Source organism: Ursus maritimus, unplaced genomic scaffold, assembly GCF_017311325.1.
Source record: "Ursus maritimus isolate PB19 unplaced genomic scaffold, ASM1731132v1 scaffold_26, whole genome shotgun sequence".
NCBI classification, from domain to species: Eukaryota; Metazoa; Chordata; class Mammalia; order Carnivora; family Ursidae; genus Ursus; species Ursus maritimus.
In genome coordinates, this window is record NW_024425119.1 from 19896566 (window position 1) to 19917158 (window position 20593).

At 47.7% G+C, this 20593-nt stretch overlaps 1 protein-coding gene across 12 annotated transcripts; it reads right to left on the reverse strand.

The window, feature by feature from the left end:
* Positions 1 to 1541: 1541 nt before the first annotated feature.
* Positions 1542 to 17223, reverse strand: LOC103665222 (cationic amino acid transporter 3-like). 12 transcript variants are annotated; one of them, XM_040642225.1, is made up of 5 exons: positions 17116 to 17223; positions 14557 to 14651; positions 5580 to 5768; positions 5258 to 5330; positions 1542 to 4146 (listed from the first exon to the last, which is right to left on the reverse strand). In XM_040642225.1, exon 5 carries the CDS (start codon positions 3956 to 3958, stop codon positions 2168 to 2170), a length of 1791 nt encoding a protein of 596 aa, XP_040498159.1. In that variant the 5' UTR covers positions 3959 to 4146; positions 5258 to 5330; positions 5580 to 5768; positions 14557 to 14651; positions 17116 to 17223; the 3' UTR covers positions 1542 to 2167. The 12 variants fall into 12 exon arrangements, with proteins under 12 accessions (XP_040498159.1, XP_040498157.1, XP_040498160.1 ...); XM_040642223.1 differs by lacking the exon at positions 17116 to 17223 and adding an exon at positions 16605 to 16839; XM_040642226.1 differs by lacking the exon at positions 17116 to 17223 and adding an exon at positions 16542 to 16839.
* Between the last annotated feature and the right edge of the window lie 3370 nt (positions 17224 to 20593).

The following is a 20593-nucleotide window of genomic DNA, read 5'->3' on the forward strand; positions in this document are numbered from 1 at the left end:
TACTACAAAGCTGTGATCACAAAGACAGCATGGTACTGACACAAAAACAGACACATAGACCAGTGGAACAGAACAGAGAACCCAGAAATGGACCCTCGGCTCTTTGGGCAACTAATCTTTGACAAACCAGGAAAAAACATCCGGTGGAAAAAAGACAGTCTCTTCAATAAATGGTGCTGGGAAAACTGGACAGCTACATGCAAAAGAATGAAACTTGACCACTATCTCACACCATACACAAAAATAAACTCCAAATGGATGAAAGACTTCGATGTGAGACAGGAATCCATCAAAATTCTAGAGGAGAACATAGGCAGCAACTTGTATGACATCAGCCAAAGCAACCTTTTTCATAACACATCTCCAAAGGCAAGAGAAACAAAAGAAAAAAATGAACTTGTGGGACTTCATCAAGATAAAAAGCTTCTGCACAGCCAAGAAAACAGTCAAAAAAACTAAGAGGCAGCCCATGGAATGGGAGAATATATTTGCAAATGACACTACAGATAAAGGACTGGTATGCAAGATCTACAAAGAACTTCTCAAACTCAATACACGAGAAACAAATAAACAAATCAAAAAATGGGCAGAAGATATTAACAGACACTTTTCCAATGAAGACATACAAATGGCTAACAGACACATGAAAAAATGTTCAACATCATTAGCCATCAGGGAAATTCAAATCAAAACCACACTGAGATACCACCTTACGCCAGTTAGAATGGCAAAAATAGACAAGGCAAGAAACAACAATTGTTGGAGAGGATGTGGAGAAAGGGGATCCCTCCTACATTGTTGGTGGGAATGCATGTTGTTACAGCCACTCTGGAAAACAGTGTGGAGGTCCCTTAAAAAGTTAAAAATTGAGCTACCCTATGATCCAGCCGTTGCACTACTGGGTGTTTACCCCAAAGATACGGACGTAGTGAAGAGAAGGGCCATATGCACCCCAATGTTCATAGCAGCATTGCCCACAATTAGCTAAATAATGGAAGGAGCCGAGATGTCCTTCAACAGATGACTGGATTAAGTTGTGGTCCATATATACAATGGAATATTACTCAGCTATCAGAAAGAAGGAATTCTCAACATTTGCTGCAACACGGACGGCACTGGAGGAGATAATGCTAAGTGAAATAAGTCAAGCAGAGAAAGACAATTATCATATGATTTCTCTCATCTATGGAACATAAGAACTAGGATGATCGGTAGGGGAAGAAAGGGATAAAGAAAGGGGGGTAATCAGAAGGGGGAATGAAACATGAGAGACTATGGACTATGAGAAACAAACTGAGGGTCTCAGAGGGGAAGGGGGTGGGGGAATGGGATAGACTGGTGATGTGTAGTAAGGAGGGCACGTATTGCATGGTGCACTGGGTGTTATATGCAACTAATGAATCATCGAGCTTTACATCGGAAACTGGGGATGTACTGTATGGTGACTAACATAATATAATAAAAAATCATTAAAAAATAATAGCATTAAAAAAAATAAAACTTGCAATCAGATACCACTTTATACCTGTCACAATGGCTAAAATAAAAAAGACAAGAAAAACAAGTGTTGGCGAAGGTATGGAGAAAAAGGAACCCTTGTGCACTGTTGGTGGGAATGTCAATTGGTGCACTCACTATGGAAAACACTATGGAGATGCCTCAAAAAACTTAAATCAGAACTACCATATGATCCAGTAATTCTGCTACCGTATATTTTCTTAGCTAATCTTTACAGCCAATGTGGGGCTCAAACTCACCAGCCTGAGATCAAGAGTGGTGCTCTACTGACTGAGCCAGCTAGGCACTCCCTTCATTAGTGAATATTTAACCAAGGAAAAGGAAAACACTTTTTCAAGTTTCTTTTAGTACTAATTTTGTAAAAGCCAGCAAGCAGCTATAGACACAACTGAAAAGTAGAAAGTAAAAAAAAAAAAAAAGTAAAATAAAAAGAAGAGCAAAGACACATCCTTCACTGTACCAAAAATACAGAGCTCTATTACAGTTCCCTCACCAATATCTCGTAATGAGAGTCCTAGATTTCTATGTGCTCAAGAGTACTCCCATTATTCTGCAGGTGAAAAGACTGCATTCAGGTTTGATGACGTCAGGGCAAATATGTACTGGCACTGCAGAAGTCAAGGTCTACAGTCTGGGCCTTTAAGTACGGTTAAGTGACCAGGATTTGCTGGATCCCATAGCTGAAGTAGATAGCAAAACCAATCAGCATCCAGACACCAAATCTCAGCCAGGGTCCAGCTGTCATCTGCATCATAAGGTAAACATTCAGGAAGATGCTCAGGAGTGGGAGGAAAGGGAGAGCAGGGACCTTAAAGGGAAGGGGAGCGGAGTTCTGTGGCTGTCTCCAGATGACCCCAGTGATTCCAGTGATGAGCACCAGGAGCAGCACAACCACTGTGATGGGACCTGGGTCTCCAGAAAGCAGACCTGGCCAGTGGGCCAGCACCAGGCAGAGGAGAGTCAGCAGCAGAGCAAGCAGTGAGGAGCAAACATAGACAACCCTGCCAGAGAGTGGAGTGGGGGTGGGGCTGCCTGGAAAAAATAGTCCCTGTAGAGTCAGCTTCTCTGCTGCAGGTCCATTCTCCTCCTGCACCTGCATTTCATTTCCCCCATTCTCCTGCAGCTCTTCATTTTCCTCCTTCCTTCTCTCAGGCTGATACCTGACTATGAGAACACAAAAAGCTACCAGCGAATAAGATATCAGAGTCCCAATTGACCTCAGTTCCAGAAGATCAGTGAGTCCAAAGAAGAATACCGTGATTGCTGCAATAATGCCAAAGATCACAGTGGACACGATATAGACATATGACTTAGCATGGATCCCGGTAAGGACAGGGAACAGGAGGCCATCCTCTGCCATCATGTATATCACCAAACGTATGGGGAATGTAAAGCTCCTGTAGGTGTAGACAAAAACATTACAAAACATTACAATAACTACAACATAGTAGGCAGGGGCCCAGCCAATATGGAGAAATACCTCAGGCAAGGTGCTTCCAGGTCGAAGCTGGTAGTAAGGCACCATGAGTGTAAGTGCTGCAGAGACACCAAAATACACCAAAAAGCAGATGAGCAGTGAAACCACAATGCCCATGGGGATGGAATGTTGGGGATTGTGTGATTCTTTGACTCTGGTAACAATAATGCTGAAACCTATAAATGCATAGAAACAGGTAGCTGATCCTCGGAGAATCCCCTGGAAGCCAAAAGGCATGAATCCTCCAGAGCCCAGAGGGCCCAAGCTAGAGGTGCCATTGAGTCCAGCCTGTATGTAGTCCTCTTCTGTGAGCTTCCAGTTGTGCAGGTCCCCCTTAATGAAGCCAGAGATGATGACAAAACTGAGAACCAAAAGCTTCACCAATGTGAACACTTCGAAAATTCTGAAGAACCCACGTCGCCCCACGTATTGAACTTCCATGAAGAAAAATAGAAAGAGGACAAAAAAGTAGTTTACATTGTCTGCAAAGAATTGGGGAACTTGCTCTGAGATGCTCTCATGCATGGTCTCAGAGATCCGGTTTGTAAACAGGAGATCGAAAGCCATGGACCAGGCCTGGACCACAATGAATGCATCAGCAAAAAAGGAGAGGACAAGGTTCCAGCCAGTGATGAAAGCCCAGAGTTCACCTATAGTGACAAAGTTGTAGAGATATGCTGAGCCAGAATGGGGAACCCGGGCACTAAACTCTGCATAGCACAGCCCAGCCAGCATTGAAGTTAGGCCGGCCACCAAAACGCAGATCACAATGGATGGTCCTGCTTGATTACTGGCCACCTCATTAGCCAGGAAATACACACCAACACCCACGGTGCGGCCCACACCCAGGGCCACTAAATCCAGAGTGCTCAGGCTTCTGCCAGTTTTATACTCAAACACTTCCTCCAGTGGATGTCTGCGTACGAGCTTTTGACCAAATCTGCGAAGTGCCTGACGCAGCATTCTAGCTGGAATTGAAGACGATGCTAAGGATCAGAGAGCTGTAGCAAGCCCAGGGAGCCAACAGTGTTGGATCTGGTTCAGTAAGGCTGAGTGAAGCCAAGTCAGGTTGGGGCTGCCGAGGTCCCTTGCTCAGGCTTCAAAGCTGCTGCTCCATATTTCTTCTAGTAAATGCTATCCTTCCATAATGCCTAGGGAGACAATAAATATTTATTGAACAATGCTGTTCAGCTAACCATCCAAAACTGAGAAGTCACATGTAATTTGTTGCAGCCCACCTACCATAGAAATTGACACCAAAAGACATCATAGAAAAATCAATCCTGCTTTCCCCCTGGATAAAGTACCAATACCTCCCAACATTCTGCTTTTCTTTAATTCTATTCTTCAGTAGGCTCAATGCACAGCATGGAGCCAAACATGGGACCCAACTCACAACCATGAGACCTAATCCTCCGCCAGTATCAGGAGTCGGACTCTCAACCAACTAAGCCATCCCGGCACCCCAACATTCTCCTTTTTTACACACCACATGACATTACCCCTTGGATTCATGAATCATGTAGCTTCATGTACTAATTAGGTGGTAAGACACACAGGGCATGAATGTGTTGTGCATGAATTCACAGGCAGTAAGTGTGCACGGTGATTGAGCGTGAGTAATAACACATTAATTCATGAACTAGAGGGCCTTGCTGCAAGTACAGACCCATGTTTTATGTATCATCAGAGTTTAAAAAACAAATACTGGTCTCTCAGTCTTAAAACTCTTAGCCCCAAAATCTGCTACCCAAGGATAGATGTCACTTTGGTCCCCTTTCTCCTCATTCTGCGTCATCCATTAGGCAGTACTGATGGCCAAGAATGTGTACTTCACCCTTCCCTTTACCCACCTATACTCACACAGGCTCTGTGAACAGAGAGGAAGAAGGAGAAAGGGGCAGGGCCTTCATAACCACCTGCAAGAAGGAGGGGACAGGCTTTCTGGGAAGAAAACACTGGAGAGATGGGGGCAGCAGCCAACACAGGGTCCACGACTGAGAAGGAACAGGAGCCAGGAAGGTGGTTTTTGGAATTCTGAAATCCAATACATCTCACCTAAAACATCCAGGCAAAACTCACTATAATTTTTATGTCCTCAATTACATGAGTGTGATCCATAGGGAGAAAAGTAGGTCACCTAGCTCAGTAGCTCACAACCGAAACAAATCCTTTGTTTCCTCCTCTCTAGTTTCCAGGAGAGAAGGTGAGCTCACTTCTGCAGACAGTCTCCTCACTGGCCACACTGTGCCCTATACATACCCTGCACCATGTGTGATGTCAGCTGCACAGGGGCCACAGGTGACAGGTGACAGTGACCGCCTCTGGAAAGCACCTGGAAGAAGCATGCTTGTGAGAGGTGCAGCAAGGCCTTCAGCGACGTCTCCCATCCAAATGACCAGAGCTGGGGCACTGAGACTAGGAGCCCCACCCGTGCCCAGTGTGCCAACAGTGCACAAGCACAAGGACCCCATGAGCTGTCACATGCACACAGAAGACAGGAGGGTGCAGTGCACAAGCCCTACAACTGCTCCCAGTGTGGCCAGAGCAGCTCCCCCAGGATCACCTCATCAGTCATGCTCACCGTGCACTCCACAGACGGCCCTTCACATGCGACGTGTGTGGCAGCTTTTGCTCCGAAGGATCCACTGCAGCACACACAGAACTGCACGAGGACAGGTGCAGGGTCACGTGTGTGGCAAGACGCCCAGCGTGGCTGCTATTTCCCACCACGTGCAGATGTGCTGCCAGGACGTCACCATGTCTGTGAGCTCTGCAGCAGAGGTACCGGTGAGCTCTGTCCCAGGACAGCAGTGGTGACAGTGGCCTGGGAGACCTGACCCCACACACCTGTCCTCCCAGTTCTGCTGAAGCCCCCTGGACAGTGGGCTGGTATGGCAGAAGACAGGGGCGGCCACTGCCCTCACCCCCTCTCCTCTCTGCACCCCCTGCCCTGCCCTTCCAGATCTGTGAGCCTTCTCCTTGATGCTCCCTGTTCTCCTTCTTCCTCACCCCTCCTGTTATTATCTGTTGCCCCTCCTGGGGACTTAGTACTTTTGTTTTTTACCAGAGGAAGGGAGGGGGGTAAGGAGGGGAATCATAGATTCTGCCCCAAAGTGGGGAAAAGCTAAGACTGGAGACGGGGCAGAAACAGGCAAGACAAGGGCACTACCTTCAGAAGGAGGGAATGTTCGGGTTCGGGCTCTAAACATCATCCTACTTAAGACACCTCAGGGTAAAACAAGTCCAGGGAGCAGAATAAGGAGCCACAAGTGCCAGAGGTGGGACAAGAGATGGAATTTGAAGGCACCAGGGTAAACAAGAGGATCCAGTCACTGCAGGAGCTTCCTGGGAGTGGGTGGACTGGAGCCACAGTGACCCCATCCCTCGGTCCCCCACTCCATCCCTGACCTTTTCTTCTCAACCCACTGCCCTGGAATAAGCTGTGGCCCTGGCCATGTCACCTTGTTCCTATGTCCCCTGCATGTTCCCACCCTTTATCCTTCCTATTGTATGTAGCTATTATAATAAATATAATTTTTTTTTAAAAAAGAAGAAAAAGAACTGGCCCAGGGCTGGGGGTGCAGAGGATGCAGAGTTGGGGATATAAGTCTCTCCTGGAGGAGGGGACAGAATAGGGACCTGGCAGGTGGAGCCCATCCAGGTGATGTCATAGGAAGTATCTGAACCTTGATGGGGGAGGAGGGAAGAGGGGAGGAAGCAGGGGTGTGAGCCAGAGACAGGGAAGAGGCTGAGAGACACAGAGATAAGAGAAGCAGGGAGAGAGCTGTGAGGGAGGGCAGAGAGGGAGCAGGGGTGGGGGAGGCAGCACAGGAGACAGACAGGAGGACATGTGGGGGACACACAGAAAGGCTCACAGGGTGAGACTCACACAGATGTGATGGGAAAAGAGACCCTCAGACAGTGAGGGAGGGAGGCAGGGATGGGGACAGTCAGAAAGGAGAGCTGAGGGCAGCCCCAGTCTGGGAAATCTCAGACCACAGAATATCTGGAGTCAGAGAGACAGACAGGCCCACAGAGAGACAGATGTGCTGACAGAGATGAAGGTGAAGGAGGCCAAGATGGAAGGAAGCAGACAGGGCTGCAGGGAGGAGGGGGAGGGAGCAGAGAGAGAGAAGGAGGCAGGTGTGCAGCAGGAGGGGAGCCAGGCCAGGGAGGGGCTGCATATTGGCTCCAGGAGGCTCTTCCCTCTCACCTGACTCCCGCTGAGCCCAGGCCCCTCTCAGGAGCTGCTGCTGCTGGAAGGGCCCAGAAAGCTGAGAGGATGAGGCTGCTGCCAGGGCTGCCCCAGGCTCCCTCCCAGTGCCCACCTGGGGCTCCCAGAGGCCCCACATGGATATGGACACTGCCTACTTTCTCAGGGTTCATGCTGCCTGGCACGCCTAGTACAGATGAGTGGGGGCAAGGAAAAAGGGAAACTGAGGCAAGTGAGGCTGACAAGCCCTGGAGAAGGTGCTGGACACACAGGTTAGGGATCCCATGGAGGAGAGGGAGGAGAGGTTAGGGCTGGGACTGGGTCTGCACTGAGAGCTAAAGAAGCACCAGGCACAGTATGAGCAAATTACATCACAGTGACTGGGGTCAACAGTGTAGACCCATCCATTTGCTGTCTACAAGAGACTCATTTTGAACCCAAAGATGCATTCAGACTGAAAGTAAGGGGATGGAGTACCATCTTTCACGCAAATGGACCTCAAAAGAAAGCTGGGGTAGCAATTCTCATATCAGATAGATTGGATTTTAAACTAGAGACTATAGTTAGAGACACAGAAGGGCACTATATTATTCTTAAAGGAAGTATTCAACAAGTGGATATGACAATTATAAATATATATGCCCCCAACAGGGGAGCAGCAAGATACACAAGCCAACTCTTAACCAGAATAAAGAGACATATAGATAAAAATACATTAATAATAGGGGACCTCAACAATCCACTCTCAGAAATAGACAGAACACCCTGGCAAAAACTAAGCAAAGAATCAAAGGCTTTGAATGCCATACTCGACGAGTTGGACCTCATAGATATATATAGAACACTACACCCCAGAACCAAAGAATACTCATTCTATTCTAATGCCCATGGAACATTCTCAAGAATAGACCATGTTCTGGGACATAAAACAGGTCTCAGCCGATACCAAAAGATTGAAATTATCCCCTGCATATTCTCAGACCACAACGCTCTGAAATTGGAACTCAACCACAAGGAAAAATTTGGAAGAAACTCAAACACTTGGAGACTAAGAACCATCCTGCTCAGGAATGACTCGATAAACCAGGAAATCAAAAATCAAATTAAACAATTTATGGAGACCAATGAGAATGAAAATACAACAGTCCAAAACCTATGGGATACTGCAAAGGCAGTCCTAAGGGGGAAATACATAGCCATCCAAGCCTCACTCAAAAGAATAGAAAAATCTAAAATGCAGTTTTTATATTCTCACCTCAAGAAGCTGGAACAGCAACAGAGGGACAGGCCTAATCCACGCACGAGGAAGCAGTTGACCAAAATTAGAGCTGAAATCAATCAAGCAGAAACCAGAAGTACAGTAGAGCAGATCAACAGGACTAGAAGCTGGTTCTTGGAGAGAATCAATAAAATTGACAGACCACTGGCAAGACTTATCCAAAAGAAAAGAGAAAGGACCCAGATTATTAAAATTATGAATGAAAAAGGAGAGGTCACGACGAACACCATTGAAATTGGAAGGATTATTAGAAATTTTTATCAACAGCTATATGCCAATAAACTAAGCAATCTGGAAGAGATGGAATCCTTCCTGGAAACCTATAAACTACCAAGATTGAAACCGGAAGAAATTGATTCCTTAAACAGGCCAATTAATTATGAAGAAATTGAGTCAGTGATAAACAACCTTCCAAATAACAAAACTCCAGGCCCGGACGGTTTTCCTGGGGAATTCTACCAAACATTCAAAGAAGAAATAATACCTATTCTCCTAAAGCTATTTCAAAAAATAGAAACAGAAGGAAAGCTACCAAACTCATTCTATGAGGCCAATATTACCTTGATCCCCAAACCAGGCAAAGACCCCATCAAAAAGGAGAATTACAGACCGATTTCCCTAATGAATATGGACGCCAAAATCCTCAACAAGATACTTGCTAATAGAATCCAACAGTACATTAAAAGGATTATCCATCACGATCAAGTGGGATTCATACCTGGGATGCAAGCGTGGTTCAATATTCGCAAATCAATCAGCGTGATACATCATATCAACAAGAAAAGACTCAGGAACCATATGATCCTCTCAATCGATGCCGAAAAAGCATTTGACAAAATACAGCATCCTTTCCTGATTAAAACCCTTCAGAGTGTAGGAATAGAAGGTACATTTCTCAATCTCATAAAAGCCATCTATGAAAAGCCTACTGCAAATATTATTCTCAATGGGGAAAAGCTGGAAGCCTTTCCCTTAAGATCAGGAACTCGACAAGGATGCCCACTCTCGCCACTATTATTCAACATAGTACTAGAAGTCCTTGCAACAGCAATCAGACGACAAAAAGGGATCAAAGGTATTCAAATTGGCAAAGAAGAAGTCAAAATGTCTCTCTTTGCAGATGACATGATACTCTATATGGAAAACCCAAAAGAAGCCACTCCCAAACTATTAGAAGTTATAGAGCAATTCAGTAACGTGGCGGGATACAAAATCAATGCTCAGAAATCAGTTGCATTTCTATACACGAATAACGAGACCGAAGAAAGAGAAATTAGGGAATCCATCCCATTTACAATAGCACCAAAAACCATACGTTACCTTGGAATTAACTTAACCAGAGACGTAAAGGACCTATATTCTAGAAACTATAAATCACTCTTGAAAGACATTGAGGAAGACATAAAAAGATGGAAAGATATTCCATGCTCATGGATCGGAAGAATTAACATAGTTAAAATGTCCATGCTACCCAGAGCAATCTACACTTTCAATGCTATCCCGATCAAAATACCAAGGACATTTTTCAAAGAACTGGAACAAACAGTCCTTAAATTTGTATGGAAACAGAAAAGGCCCCGAATCTCCAAGGAACTGTTGAAAAGGAAAAACAAAGCTGGGGGCATCACAATGCCGGATTTCGAGCTGTACTACAAAGCTGTGATCACAAAGACAGCATGGTACTGGCACAAAAACAGACACATAGACCAATGGAACAGAATAGAGAGCCCAGAAATGGACCCTCGGCTCTTTGGGCAACTAATATTTGATAAAGCAGGAAAAAACATCCGGTGGGAAAAAGACAGTCTCTTCAATAAATGGTGCTGGGAAAATTGGACAGCTACATGCAAAAGAATGAAACTTGACCACTCTCTCACACCATACACAAAAATAAACTCCAAATGGATGAAAGACCTCGATGTGAGACAGGAATCCATCAAAATTCTAGAGGAGAACATAGGCAGCAACCTCTACGACATCGGCCAAAGCAACCTTTTTCATGACACATCCCCAAAGGCAAGAGAAACAAAAGATAAAATGAATTTATGGGACTTCATCAAGATTAAAAGTTTCTGCACATCCAAGGAAACAGTCAGAAAAACTAAGAGGCAGCCCACGGAATGGGAGAAGATATTTGCAAATGACACTACAGATAAAGGACTGGTATCCAAGATCTACAAAGAACTTCTCAAACTCAATACACGAGAAACAAATAAACAAATCAAAAAATGGGCAGAAGATATGAACAGACACTTTTCCAATGAAGACATACAAATGGCTAACAGACACATGAAAAAATGTTCAAAATCATTAGCCATCAAGGAAATTCAAATCAAAACCACACTGAGATACCACCTTACGCCAGTTAGAATGGCAAAAATAGACAAGGCAAGAAACAACAATTGTTGGAGAGGATGTGGAGAAAGGGGATCCCTCCTACATTGTTGGTGGGAATGCAAGTTGGTACAGCTACTCTGGAAAACAGTGTGGAGGTCCCTTAAAAAGTTAAAAATTGAGCTTCCCTATGATCCAGCCATTGCACTACTGGGTATTTACCCCAAAGATACAGACGTAGTGAAGAGAAGGGCCATATGCACCCCAATGTTCATAGCAGCAATGTCCACAATAGCTAAATCGTGGAAGGAGCCGAGATGCCCTTCAACAGATGACTGGATTAAGAAGTTGTGGTCCATATATACAATGGAATATTACTCAGCTATCAGAAAGAAGGAATTCTCAACATTTGCTGCAACATGGACGGCACTGGAGGAGATAATGCTAAGTGAAATAAGTCAAGCAGAGAAAGACAACTATCATATGATTTCTCTCATCTATGGAACATAAGAACTAGGATGATCGGTAGGGGAAGAAAGGGATAAAGAAAGGGGGGGGTAATCAGAAGGGGGAATGAAATATGAGAGACTATGGACTATGAGAAACAAACTGAGGGCCTCAGAGGGGAGGGGGGTGGGGGAATGGGATAGACCAGTGATGGGTAATAAGGAGGGCACGTATTGCATGGTGCACTGGGTGTTATATGCAACTAATGAATCATCGAGCTTTACATCGGAAACCGGGGATGTACTGTATGGTGACTAACATAATATAATAAAAAATCATTAAAAAAAAAAGAAAGAAACAATAAACGCTTTAAGAACAACAACAACAAAAAAAGAAGGACCTGAGTGCCCCCCAGAAACCAGGGGAGATGGGGGAAATGTGGGGCTGGATGATCAAACATCCTTTCTCCTGATACATGCAATTTCCACCAGGGGGTGAGGGACTCTGAGCTGTGGACTTGAGGGGAAGCTTCTCAGCAGCAACCTACTAAGGGCTCGGCGGCCACAAGAGGGCGGCAGAGAACGGCGCTCCCTGCAGAGCCAGCCCTGGGCCCTGGGAGCTTAGACAAGGTTGGGCTGCCCAGGCTGGGGGGTCTGTGGCTCCAGCAAGAGCCCAGGAATTTCTGAATTCAGGAAACCCCTCCTGCTGTCCTTCCCACTGGAACCCCTTATTTCCTTCGGCACCTGAAATGCATCCCCACTGCAGCCCCCTTCCCTTTTCTGGTCCCCAGCACTGGGGCTGCTGGTACAGAAGGGCCACTGGCTTTTTCTTTATGGTTGGACAGCAGGTGACATCCCAGCTCCCAGAGCTGAGGCCTCACAGGGGACCCGCTGAGAACTAGAGCCAGAACTGGAACCCACTTGCTCTTGATTCCCACTGCAGGGTCTTCCCATGGGTGCTGACCGCCACTCCTAAAAGCAAAGCACACTTCATGGGCCCAGTGGGAAGCCAGCTCACATCCCTGGGTTCACACCCCGATGTCACAGCTCCCCCTTCCCATGCAACCTATGCTACACACAGAACCGGGCACAGAGGACTGTTCACCACGAGCACAGACATGTGGGCCAACACACCATGCTGTGCACACCCCCATCCTCAGCACACACCCCCCTCTGCTCCTGAGTCCCACAGCCCTGCCCCCTCCTCCTACTTCCTGAGCTGCCAGAGGACCTTCTCCTCATTCATCATGTGCTCTTTGTCCTGTGTTTCCAGAGGCTCCTCACAGCTGCTGACAGGGAAGCCCTTTCCCTGCTCTAATCTCCCTTCTACCATAGCCCCTGTTTCCAGTTCCCCTGGCACCGCCTGGAGTGACAGGGGAACCAGAGGGAAAACTGGAGGTCTCTGAGCTCTCTTCTCTGAATCTGCCCTGCTGATCACTGTCCTCCTGCCCAGAAAAGGTCTGACCTTCTGTGACCTACCAGGCTTTACCCACATCTTCTCAGTGTCCCGACACTCTGACCCAAGTCCCTATCCAGAAGAACCTACTACCATGCTGGGGGGAGGGGACACTGGTCTTTAATTTCACAAACTCAGCCTGGGTTTATAGGGCACAAAGTGCAACCCGAGGATTTGATTTAGACTCAGTAGGAACTTCCCAGCATAAGGGGTGTGAAAGCCTCAGCTTGTATGAAACACAGTAAGAATGCACACATGGCCTCACGAGAGGCCTCCAGGAGACAAGGACTTGTTCTGCACCTGTCTGGGTGGTACTGACTAGAGATAGAAGTCTTCACTTTGATTCAGGTCATCCCAGCCTGAGCAGGTGACACACAAGGACTTCTGGGGACTCTGAGGCCCTCAGGCAGAAAGGGTGGACCCTAGAGTTAGGAACTGCAGCCTGGTTCCATCATTCCCAAATCCTGGGGGTGGGGGCAGGGAGAGAGCAGTCCTGAACCCTCCACTGTCTGGCCTCCCTCCCACGCTGCCCCTCCCCCCTTATGACCCTCCCTGGTCAGAGCAGGGCCTCTGAGCTCTTCGCATGCAGCCCTGAGTGCAGGTCTCAGGCCCCAGTCTCCACCCAGCCTCAGACCCAGCACCCTGAGGCCACTCCCCTGTGCCTGGCAGGACAGAGACACCCACTGCTCAAGCTCCCATCCCCCACCCCCCACCCAGCACTAACAGCCTTCCTCTCTGTCAGAGCTCATTGCATTTTTATCAAATTAGTTCCACAAATGACCAGTTTCTCACAATCTCCACTCTAGATTCTTTATTTAGTATAATTTTTAATTCTCCTCTTTTGGGGTGGCTCAAGTAAAGAGTCATACTTGGAAGTGAAGAAGTAAATAAAATGGCATCTCTTAGTGCCTTCCGTCAGGCGGTTGGAGGAGAGGGGAAGTGGTTCTGTGGGTGGTGTACCTGTGACTGCAACTGTGTATTAGACAAGAGGGTAAAAAATAGGAGGGGATTTCCTTGCGGCTGCTGTTTCTCTTTCTGTGCAAACCTCTTCTGACTGTAGCAGATGCAGAGGGCTCCACGGCAGCCAATCATCTTAGCCATGAACTTCCCAGAAAGAAACTCCTTAAGTTATCCGTGAAAGAAGATGAAAAATAAATCTCAGGGTTTGGTACAAATGCACCAAACAGGGCCAAGGTTGGAAGGCAGCTGGTTCCTTAGTGCTGATTGAACTCCTTCAGGATTCCTGTATGTGCACACGCACACATACACACACACACACACACACACACACACACACACAGAGACCATACCCAATAAGTCTAAAACTATGCCCATGTTTGTAGACATATCGACAGAAACATTCCCCACTCCTTGGTGCATATTTCCACTCTAACTCAACCATGTATGTCCATATATTAGGTCCACACTCATGGCTTTCAGTGAGGAGCTTTATGAATATACGTACCCAGCATCGCCCCCTTTCCTGGCTCCTGACTGCTGGGTGGGGCCCAGGGAAGGTGAAGGAGAGAGTGTCTGAGTATGAGCTGCGTGTGTCTCTGAGTGTGTCTCTGCCACAAACACATAGAAATTGGTTTTTCATTATTCACTACTGGAATTATCCACTGTCTTTCAATTACCTCCATGCCATCAAGTGTCAATGATCATCTAATCCTTCCTGAGCCCTTATTCCTTGCAGAGAACAGCTCGGGGATTGCAGGCACAAGACTGCTCAAATGAGGTACAAATCCTAGCCTCACTACTCACTTTGCACAAATGACTTACTTCTCTGAGCCTTAGTTTCAACTTTTGTGAAAAGAACAAATCACTCACCTCATCCAACTTTGTATGAAAGACGTGCTTATGTAAAGTGTTTGGAGTACTCAGCAAATGGTAGTTATTATAAGCTCATCATCATTATTTTGGGGCTGTGGACATAGAAAGAAGTAATCCATAAGAGAGATGTTCCATCATTCCCAATTCCTGGGGGTGGGGGCTGGGAGAGTGCAGGCCTGAACACTCCACTGTCTGTTCTCCCTCCCATCCTGCTCCCCCATCTTTATGGCTCTCCCTGGTAAGAGCAGGGCCTCTGAGCTCTTCCCATGCAGCCCTGAGTGCAGGCCTCAGGCCCCAGTATCCACCCAGCCTCAGACCCAGGATCCTGAGGCCACCACCCTGTCCCTGGCAGGACAGAGACACCCACTGCTCAGGCTCTCATCCCCCACACCTCCAGCACTAACAGCCTTCCTCTCCTGGCCTCCCCCCTCCCCCCACCCCATAGCACAGCCTGGAACCTGCTGGAAATGTGCACAAATCAAAGACATCTGCAGCTGTGAGACTTCAGGCTCCCCTGGGACAGCACACACACACACACACACACACACACACACACACACCTGTGCACATGCAAATACAAACACAGATGCTCACACTCATACACACACACAGACACCCTCAAAATACACACATATACACACCCATACATCACACTCTCACATGTATGTAACACAAAGACACACACTCACAAACATTTGTCGACATGCACACCCAGACTTACACACTCTCACACACTCATCAAACACACTTGTGCACACATACGCACCACTCTATTCCTTTCTTCTAAGACTCCAGAGCCCAGTCCTCTAGATCCTAGAGATCTAGAATGTGCAGGGGAAAGCAGGGAAACCCACAGGGAACCTGCTTCCGGTTTCCTGGCCCACACTGCAGCTCCCCTGCTCTACCCCCCTTCCTGCCACCAGAGTCTCTGGGACTGTGGCCCACACCGTGGAAGTGCAGCCCTCAGAGATCACTCAGTCCCTCACACAACGGACACTTGTGAGCACCTACCTGCCACCCCCCACCTCACCCCCACCCCCAGGCCTGCAGCTGAGGGAGACGCATAAAACAGTAAGACCTTCTATCCAGTGGTGTGGGGGAAGAGCAAGAGCTCAGGAGCAAAGACCCAAGTTCAAATCCTGCCTTTGCTTCTTCATATGCTGTTATCTTGGGCCCTTCGCATAACCTCTCTGAGCCTCAGTTTCATCACCTGTAAGGTGGGATTATTAAAATTTACCTAATACCTCTGTGAAGATTAAGGCAGGTAAAGTTTGATCAGCAGTGTGTCCACCCATGGAAGCCACCCCACTCCATTCCCCCGCCCCTGTGGTGAGCATCTCCCCAACACCCTTCCAGTCCTTCTGTCCCTGATGCAGAAACTCCATCTCCTTCAGCCTCAGACCCTCAGTTGAACACACCTAGGGAAACTTCATCTCTGACTAGGCCAATTCCATCTGACTCCCCCACCCCGGCCCTGCCCCCTCCCCTCCTGGTCCCTAGTGCCTCTTCCCCTTTGCAGGTAGGCTTTTCCCTAATAAACTTTAACGCAGCTGGCCATAGCTAAAAAGTTTGGGATAGAGCACTAGGCCCTCGAATCAGATGGATATGAAGGGTTAATCAGCACGCAAGGAGCAAACCTGCAGAAAGTCATCCTGAATGTCCCTGAATTACACCAATTCCGACGCATTCTTTATAGACAGCGTGAGAGGCAGTTATAGGACAGGACCTGCTCTGATAAGCAGTCAAGGGAGAGACTGTGTCGCCCCACAAATACTAAACAACCCTTTGGAAGAAACCCCACTAGATTCTGTGCTCAGACTGGCAAGCAGCCCAGTGGCTCCCACCCAGATGGGCACCCCCTGCAGGTGCCTTGGGCCAAGGGGAGCTGGGATGGCTGCCTTACCCCTGCTGCTCAGGTGGCCTCTTCATCCCCCTCCAGAGTCAAGCCACAGCCTGAGTGGGAAATGGCTCTGAGGTCTTACCTCACCTTCCTGGGACCCTCCAAGGGCCCGCAAAGACCCTTGGTTTCCCTGCCACAGGCTTACTCTGTACATCCTCCCAGGCTCTGCTTCTGAACTGCTGTCTGCTTCCCCTCCTCCCAGGGGGGTCCTCCTGCAGTCCTCCTTCCAGACAACTGGTCGCCCTGACCATATCTGAGCTTCCATTTGCCATTGCCCATCCTGGTGCCTCCACCTCCCCCCCACCCATCCCCATCCCTCTGACCCCTCCCCTGCCCACCTCCCACTCTCTCCCCTCCCACTTCGATGACCTTCCACTTCCCCAGACTGCCTCCCTCCCCTCTTGGCTCACCTCCCCAGACAACCCCCACCTCCCAATGGGCTCCACCTCTCCATTACCTCCATCTCTCCAGCCTGCTACATCCCACCATTTTGCCCCATTTCTAGTCATTTCTACATCTGCTTTCACACCTCTCCCACCCTTCAGAATCTAGGGAGTAGAGCAGGGCTCAGAGTTCAGTGAAAGGAAGGACATTTGCCCCTTTCTCTCTCCTCCCGCCCTCTGCCTGCCCTCCCTCCTCTCTTCCTGCATGCAGACCTGGTCCATTCAGGTATTAAGGAGAACTGAAGAGACATCTCTCCACCAACAAAATGACTGGCAGGGGTGCGCAGAGGAACAGTATAACCGGGGGAAACCTTCTAGGCACTTCCTTCTCACTGGGGAAGCCCCACCCACCACAGCAAGCCCAGCCCTGCCTGAGTATCATGGGGGGGGGGGGGGGTGTCTGCCAGGGCCCCTGGAGCTTGGCTCTGCTCCAGGACCCATGGGACCCTTGGGATGCCTGGGACCCCAAATGGTCTAAAGACCTGGTCACCCCAAAGCCACTCTGTCTCAGGACAGGACAGAGGCAAAAGGTGACTGTTCCTCATCAGGTCTTCCCATGGCCTCCACCTCCACTCTGGCTGGAGGGAGACCCCCTCAGCTCCCAGAGTGATTCTGCAGGAGAGAACAGACCCTGCTCAGCCTCTGCCTCTTTTCTCCCCACAGATCACTGACATCTGAGAGGGAGGGTAGAGGACTCAGGAATGAGGCTGGACTGGTCTGAAATGGCTCCTCCCCATTCTCTCCCCTTCCCCTCTGGGCCACTTGGAGAGAATGTGCTCTAAGATGCCCTGAGCCTAGAGTCCTCCCTAAGCTGAGGGGGTGTCCTCCTCTCCATCTACCTCCACCCAGCCCAGTTCAGGACACCACGACACCTGCCCGCAAGGGCCCAGCCAATGTTCCCCCACCCCTCCAGCATCACACACCCTCTCTTCAGCCAGGGCTCCCAGATCTCTGACCCCTCACCTTGCACACCAGCCTGAGTGCCTCCATTCTGGCAGAATCATAGGTGACCTCACAGCTGCCTGAGCCCCTCCAGTCAGCTTAGTAGTCTCTAAGCTTTAGCCAGCACCCTGAGCCCACATGATGATTAACTAACCTTTCTTAATGTACCTATAGTATACACACCCAAAACATGTTATCCCAAGAGGAAGCTGGCTCAGGAAAGAGTTAGTGGGTATAAAAGCTCCAGGTGCCAGTCTCAGATTCCTGTTACCCACTCCCAAGCCTTACTTAATGGGACCCCTGCTCTGCATGAGACAGAAAGAAATGCTTCCAACCTGTCCCTGGAGGAGGGGGAGAGGAAAAGAAACAAAGACCCTGGTGATGAAGGAGCTAGCTGAGGCTGCTGGGATACTGGCGGACTGCCTGCACCTCACAGTCCAGGGAGTCTTTAGCCTTGGACCAGGATCCAGGGATGACTGGGGTCACGTAGTCTCTAAAGTCACTCAGAGGATATCTTGTACCCTCCCCAAAACACCTCAGCTACTCCCCCAAAGAGTACAGAGCCCAGAATCCACTGAGACTGAGCTGGGAGCTGACAGGGAGTCCCTGTGACTCCAGCAATTAGCCTCTGTCTCTGTGTGCTCCGGTCTCCATCTCTTCCCCAGCTCCTCACATCCTGGGGCTTTATTTCAGAGGCCTCTGCCTTGATCAGTCTCCAAGTCTCTAGCAAGATCAAAGCTCTTAACGCTGTTTTGTTTGCTGAATCTTAGGCTGGAATAGATGGGACAGGGTCCATCCTGAGGCAGGGGGAGGGCCCTGACTTCCCCTGCTCCCAAGCAGGAGGGAGGTTTCGAAGTTGGACCAAACATACACCCTGGTGGGAAGGCTTTTTATTCTCCTTTGTCATTGTTTTTATTCTGATTATTCTTTGGGTTAGAAATTGAATTAACTCATAATCATAGTAGTCTAAAATATGACAGTGACCATAAAGGCCTCTCCTAACCTCCCTATCTAAATGAAACTCCCTGTTATTCTTGATCACAAGACCCTCTTTATTTCCTCTGGGGGTTCATCACACTCCAGAATTATTGAACATTAGGTTTCTTGCTTATTGTCTATTTCCCTCTAGGAAAAGCTCTATCTTTGATTGAAAGAAGGAATGAACAATGAATTACTATATTATATGGGAATAAATCTACTGGTGGGATCAACATTTACTAACAAGATGATCCATATCTGAAAGTATCATGTGCAGACCTACAAACAGTAATGTCCTTTGTCAGTATTCATAATACCTCTACTTCTACATCTCTTTGTATGGCCCATTGATTCCCCCTGTTTAATACCATGCATGAGAGTTATTTAACAAGTCTTTAGCTCTGTGTGAAGCACAGTGGAGAGAATATAAAAATATACAGGGCGCAGTTTCCCCACTCCAGATGCTTACAGTTGAGTGAGGGAGAAAGAGAAGACACAGGGTAACTACAGCTGAAGACAGTGTGCAGAGAGAATATACAGTAAGAGTGACACAAAGGAGTAGAGGAGATCCAAGGAAAGAAATTTCTTCAGAGGCAGATAATCCAGGGAGATGTAGGCAGAGGTAACATGTAAAGTGGACCTTGATGATTGTGTAGGATTTTAGTAGTCAGACATTGGGAGGACAGAACTCCAAGGAAAGGCATCACTACTGGGAAGGATTTCTTGACTTTGGTCATCATTTGATATTGAATTTCTGTTCATCATGAGAGAGTGAAATGCAAGGACCAGTGAAATTTAAGATAAAACTGCAGAAGCTGGAGGCATTGAATACAGAAGACAAGAACCAGGACCTGGGTCCCAACTCAGGTTCCATTTATCCCCACTTCTCTTCCACTTGATCTTAAGGAAGAGGCAATGATTCAAATGGGACAGGGTACCCCTTATGCCTCGATAGTTAGGTCTCATCACCTCTTTCTCCCCACTGAGTTCCTTAATAAGAACGAAAGGATTTCTTTTTCTTTTTCTTTTTTTTTAAGATTGTATTTATTTGACAGAAAGAGAGACAGCCAGTGAGAGAGGGAACACAAGCAGGGGCAATGGGAGGGGAAGAAGCAGGCTTCCAGCGGAGCATGGAGCCCAATGCTGGGCTATATCCCAGGACCCTGGGATCAGGCCCTGACACGAAGGCAGACGCTTAACGACTGAGCCACCCAGGTACCCCAAGAATGAAAGGATTTCTTTTGTTTGTTTTTTATTTGTTTGTTTGTTTGTTGTGTTTTTTTACTTTATTTTTTTTACAATTTTTGTTTTGTTATATTAGTCACCATACAGTACATCCCCAGTTTTTGATTCAATGTTCCACGGTTCATTATTTGTGTATAACACCCAGTGCACCATGCAATATGCGCCCTCCTTAGTACCCATCACGGGCCTATCCCAATCCCCCAACTCTCTTCCCACTGAAGCCCTCACTTTGTTTTCCACAGTCCACAGTCTCTCATGGTTCATTCCTCCTTCTGTTTACCCCCTTCATTCTTCCCTTCCTTCTCCTACCTATCATCCTATTTCTTATGTTCTGTAAATGAGTGAAACCATATGATAATTGTCTTTCTCTGCTTGACTTATTTCACTTAGCATAATCTCTTCCAGTCCCATCCATGTTGCTGCAAATGTATAATCGTTCGTTCTGATGGCTGAGTAATAGTCCATTGTATATATGGACCACATCTTCTTAATCCAGTCATCTGTTGAAGGGCATCTCGGCTCCTTC

Bases quoted from the DNA above. Each gene is read 5' to 3' on its own strand.
- LOC103665222 (XM_040642231.1), bottom strand. From the start codon at position 3,958: ATGCTGCGTCAGGCACTTCGCAGATTTGGTCAAAAGCTCGTACGCAGA.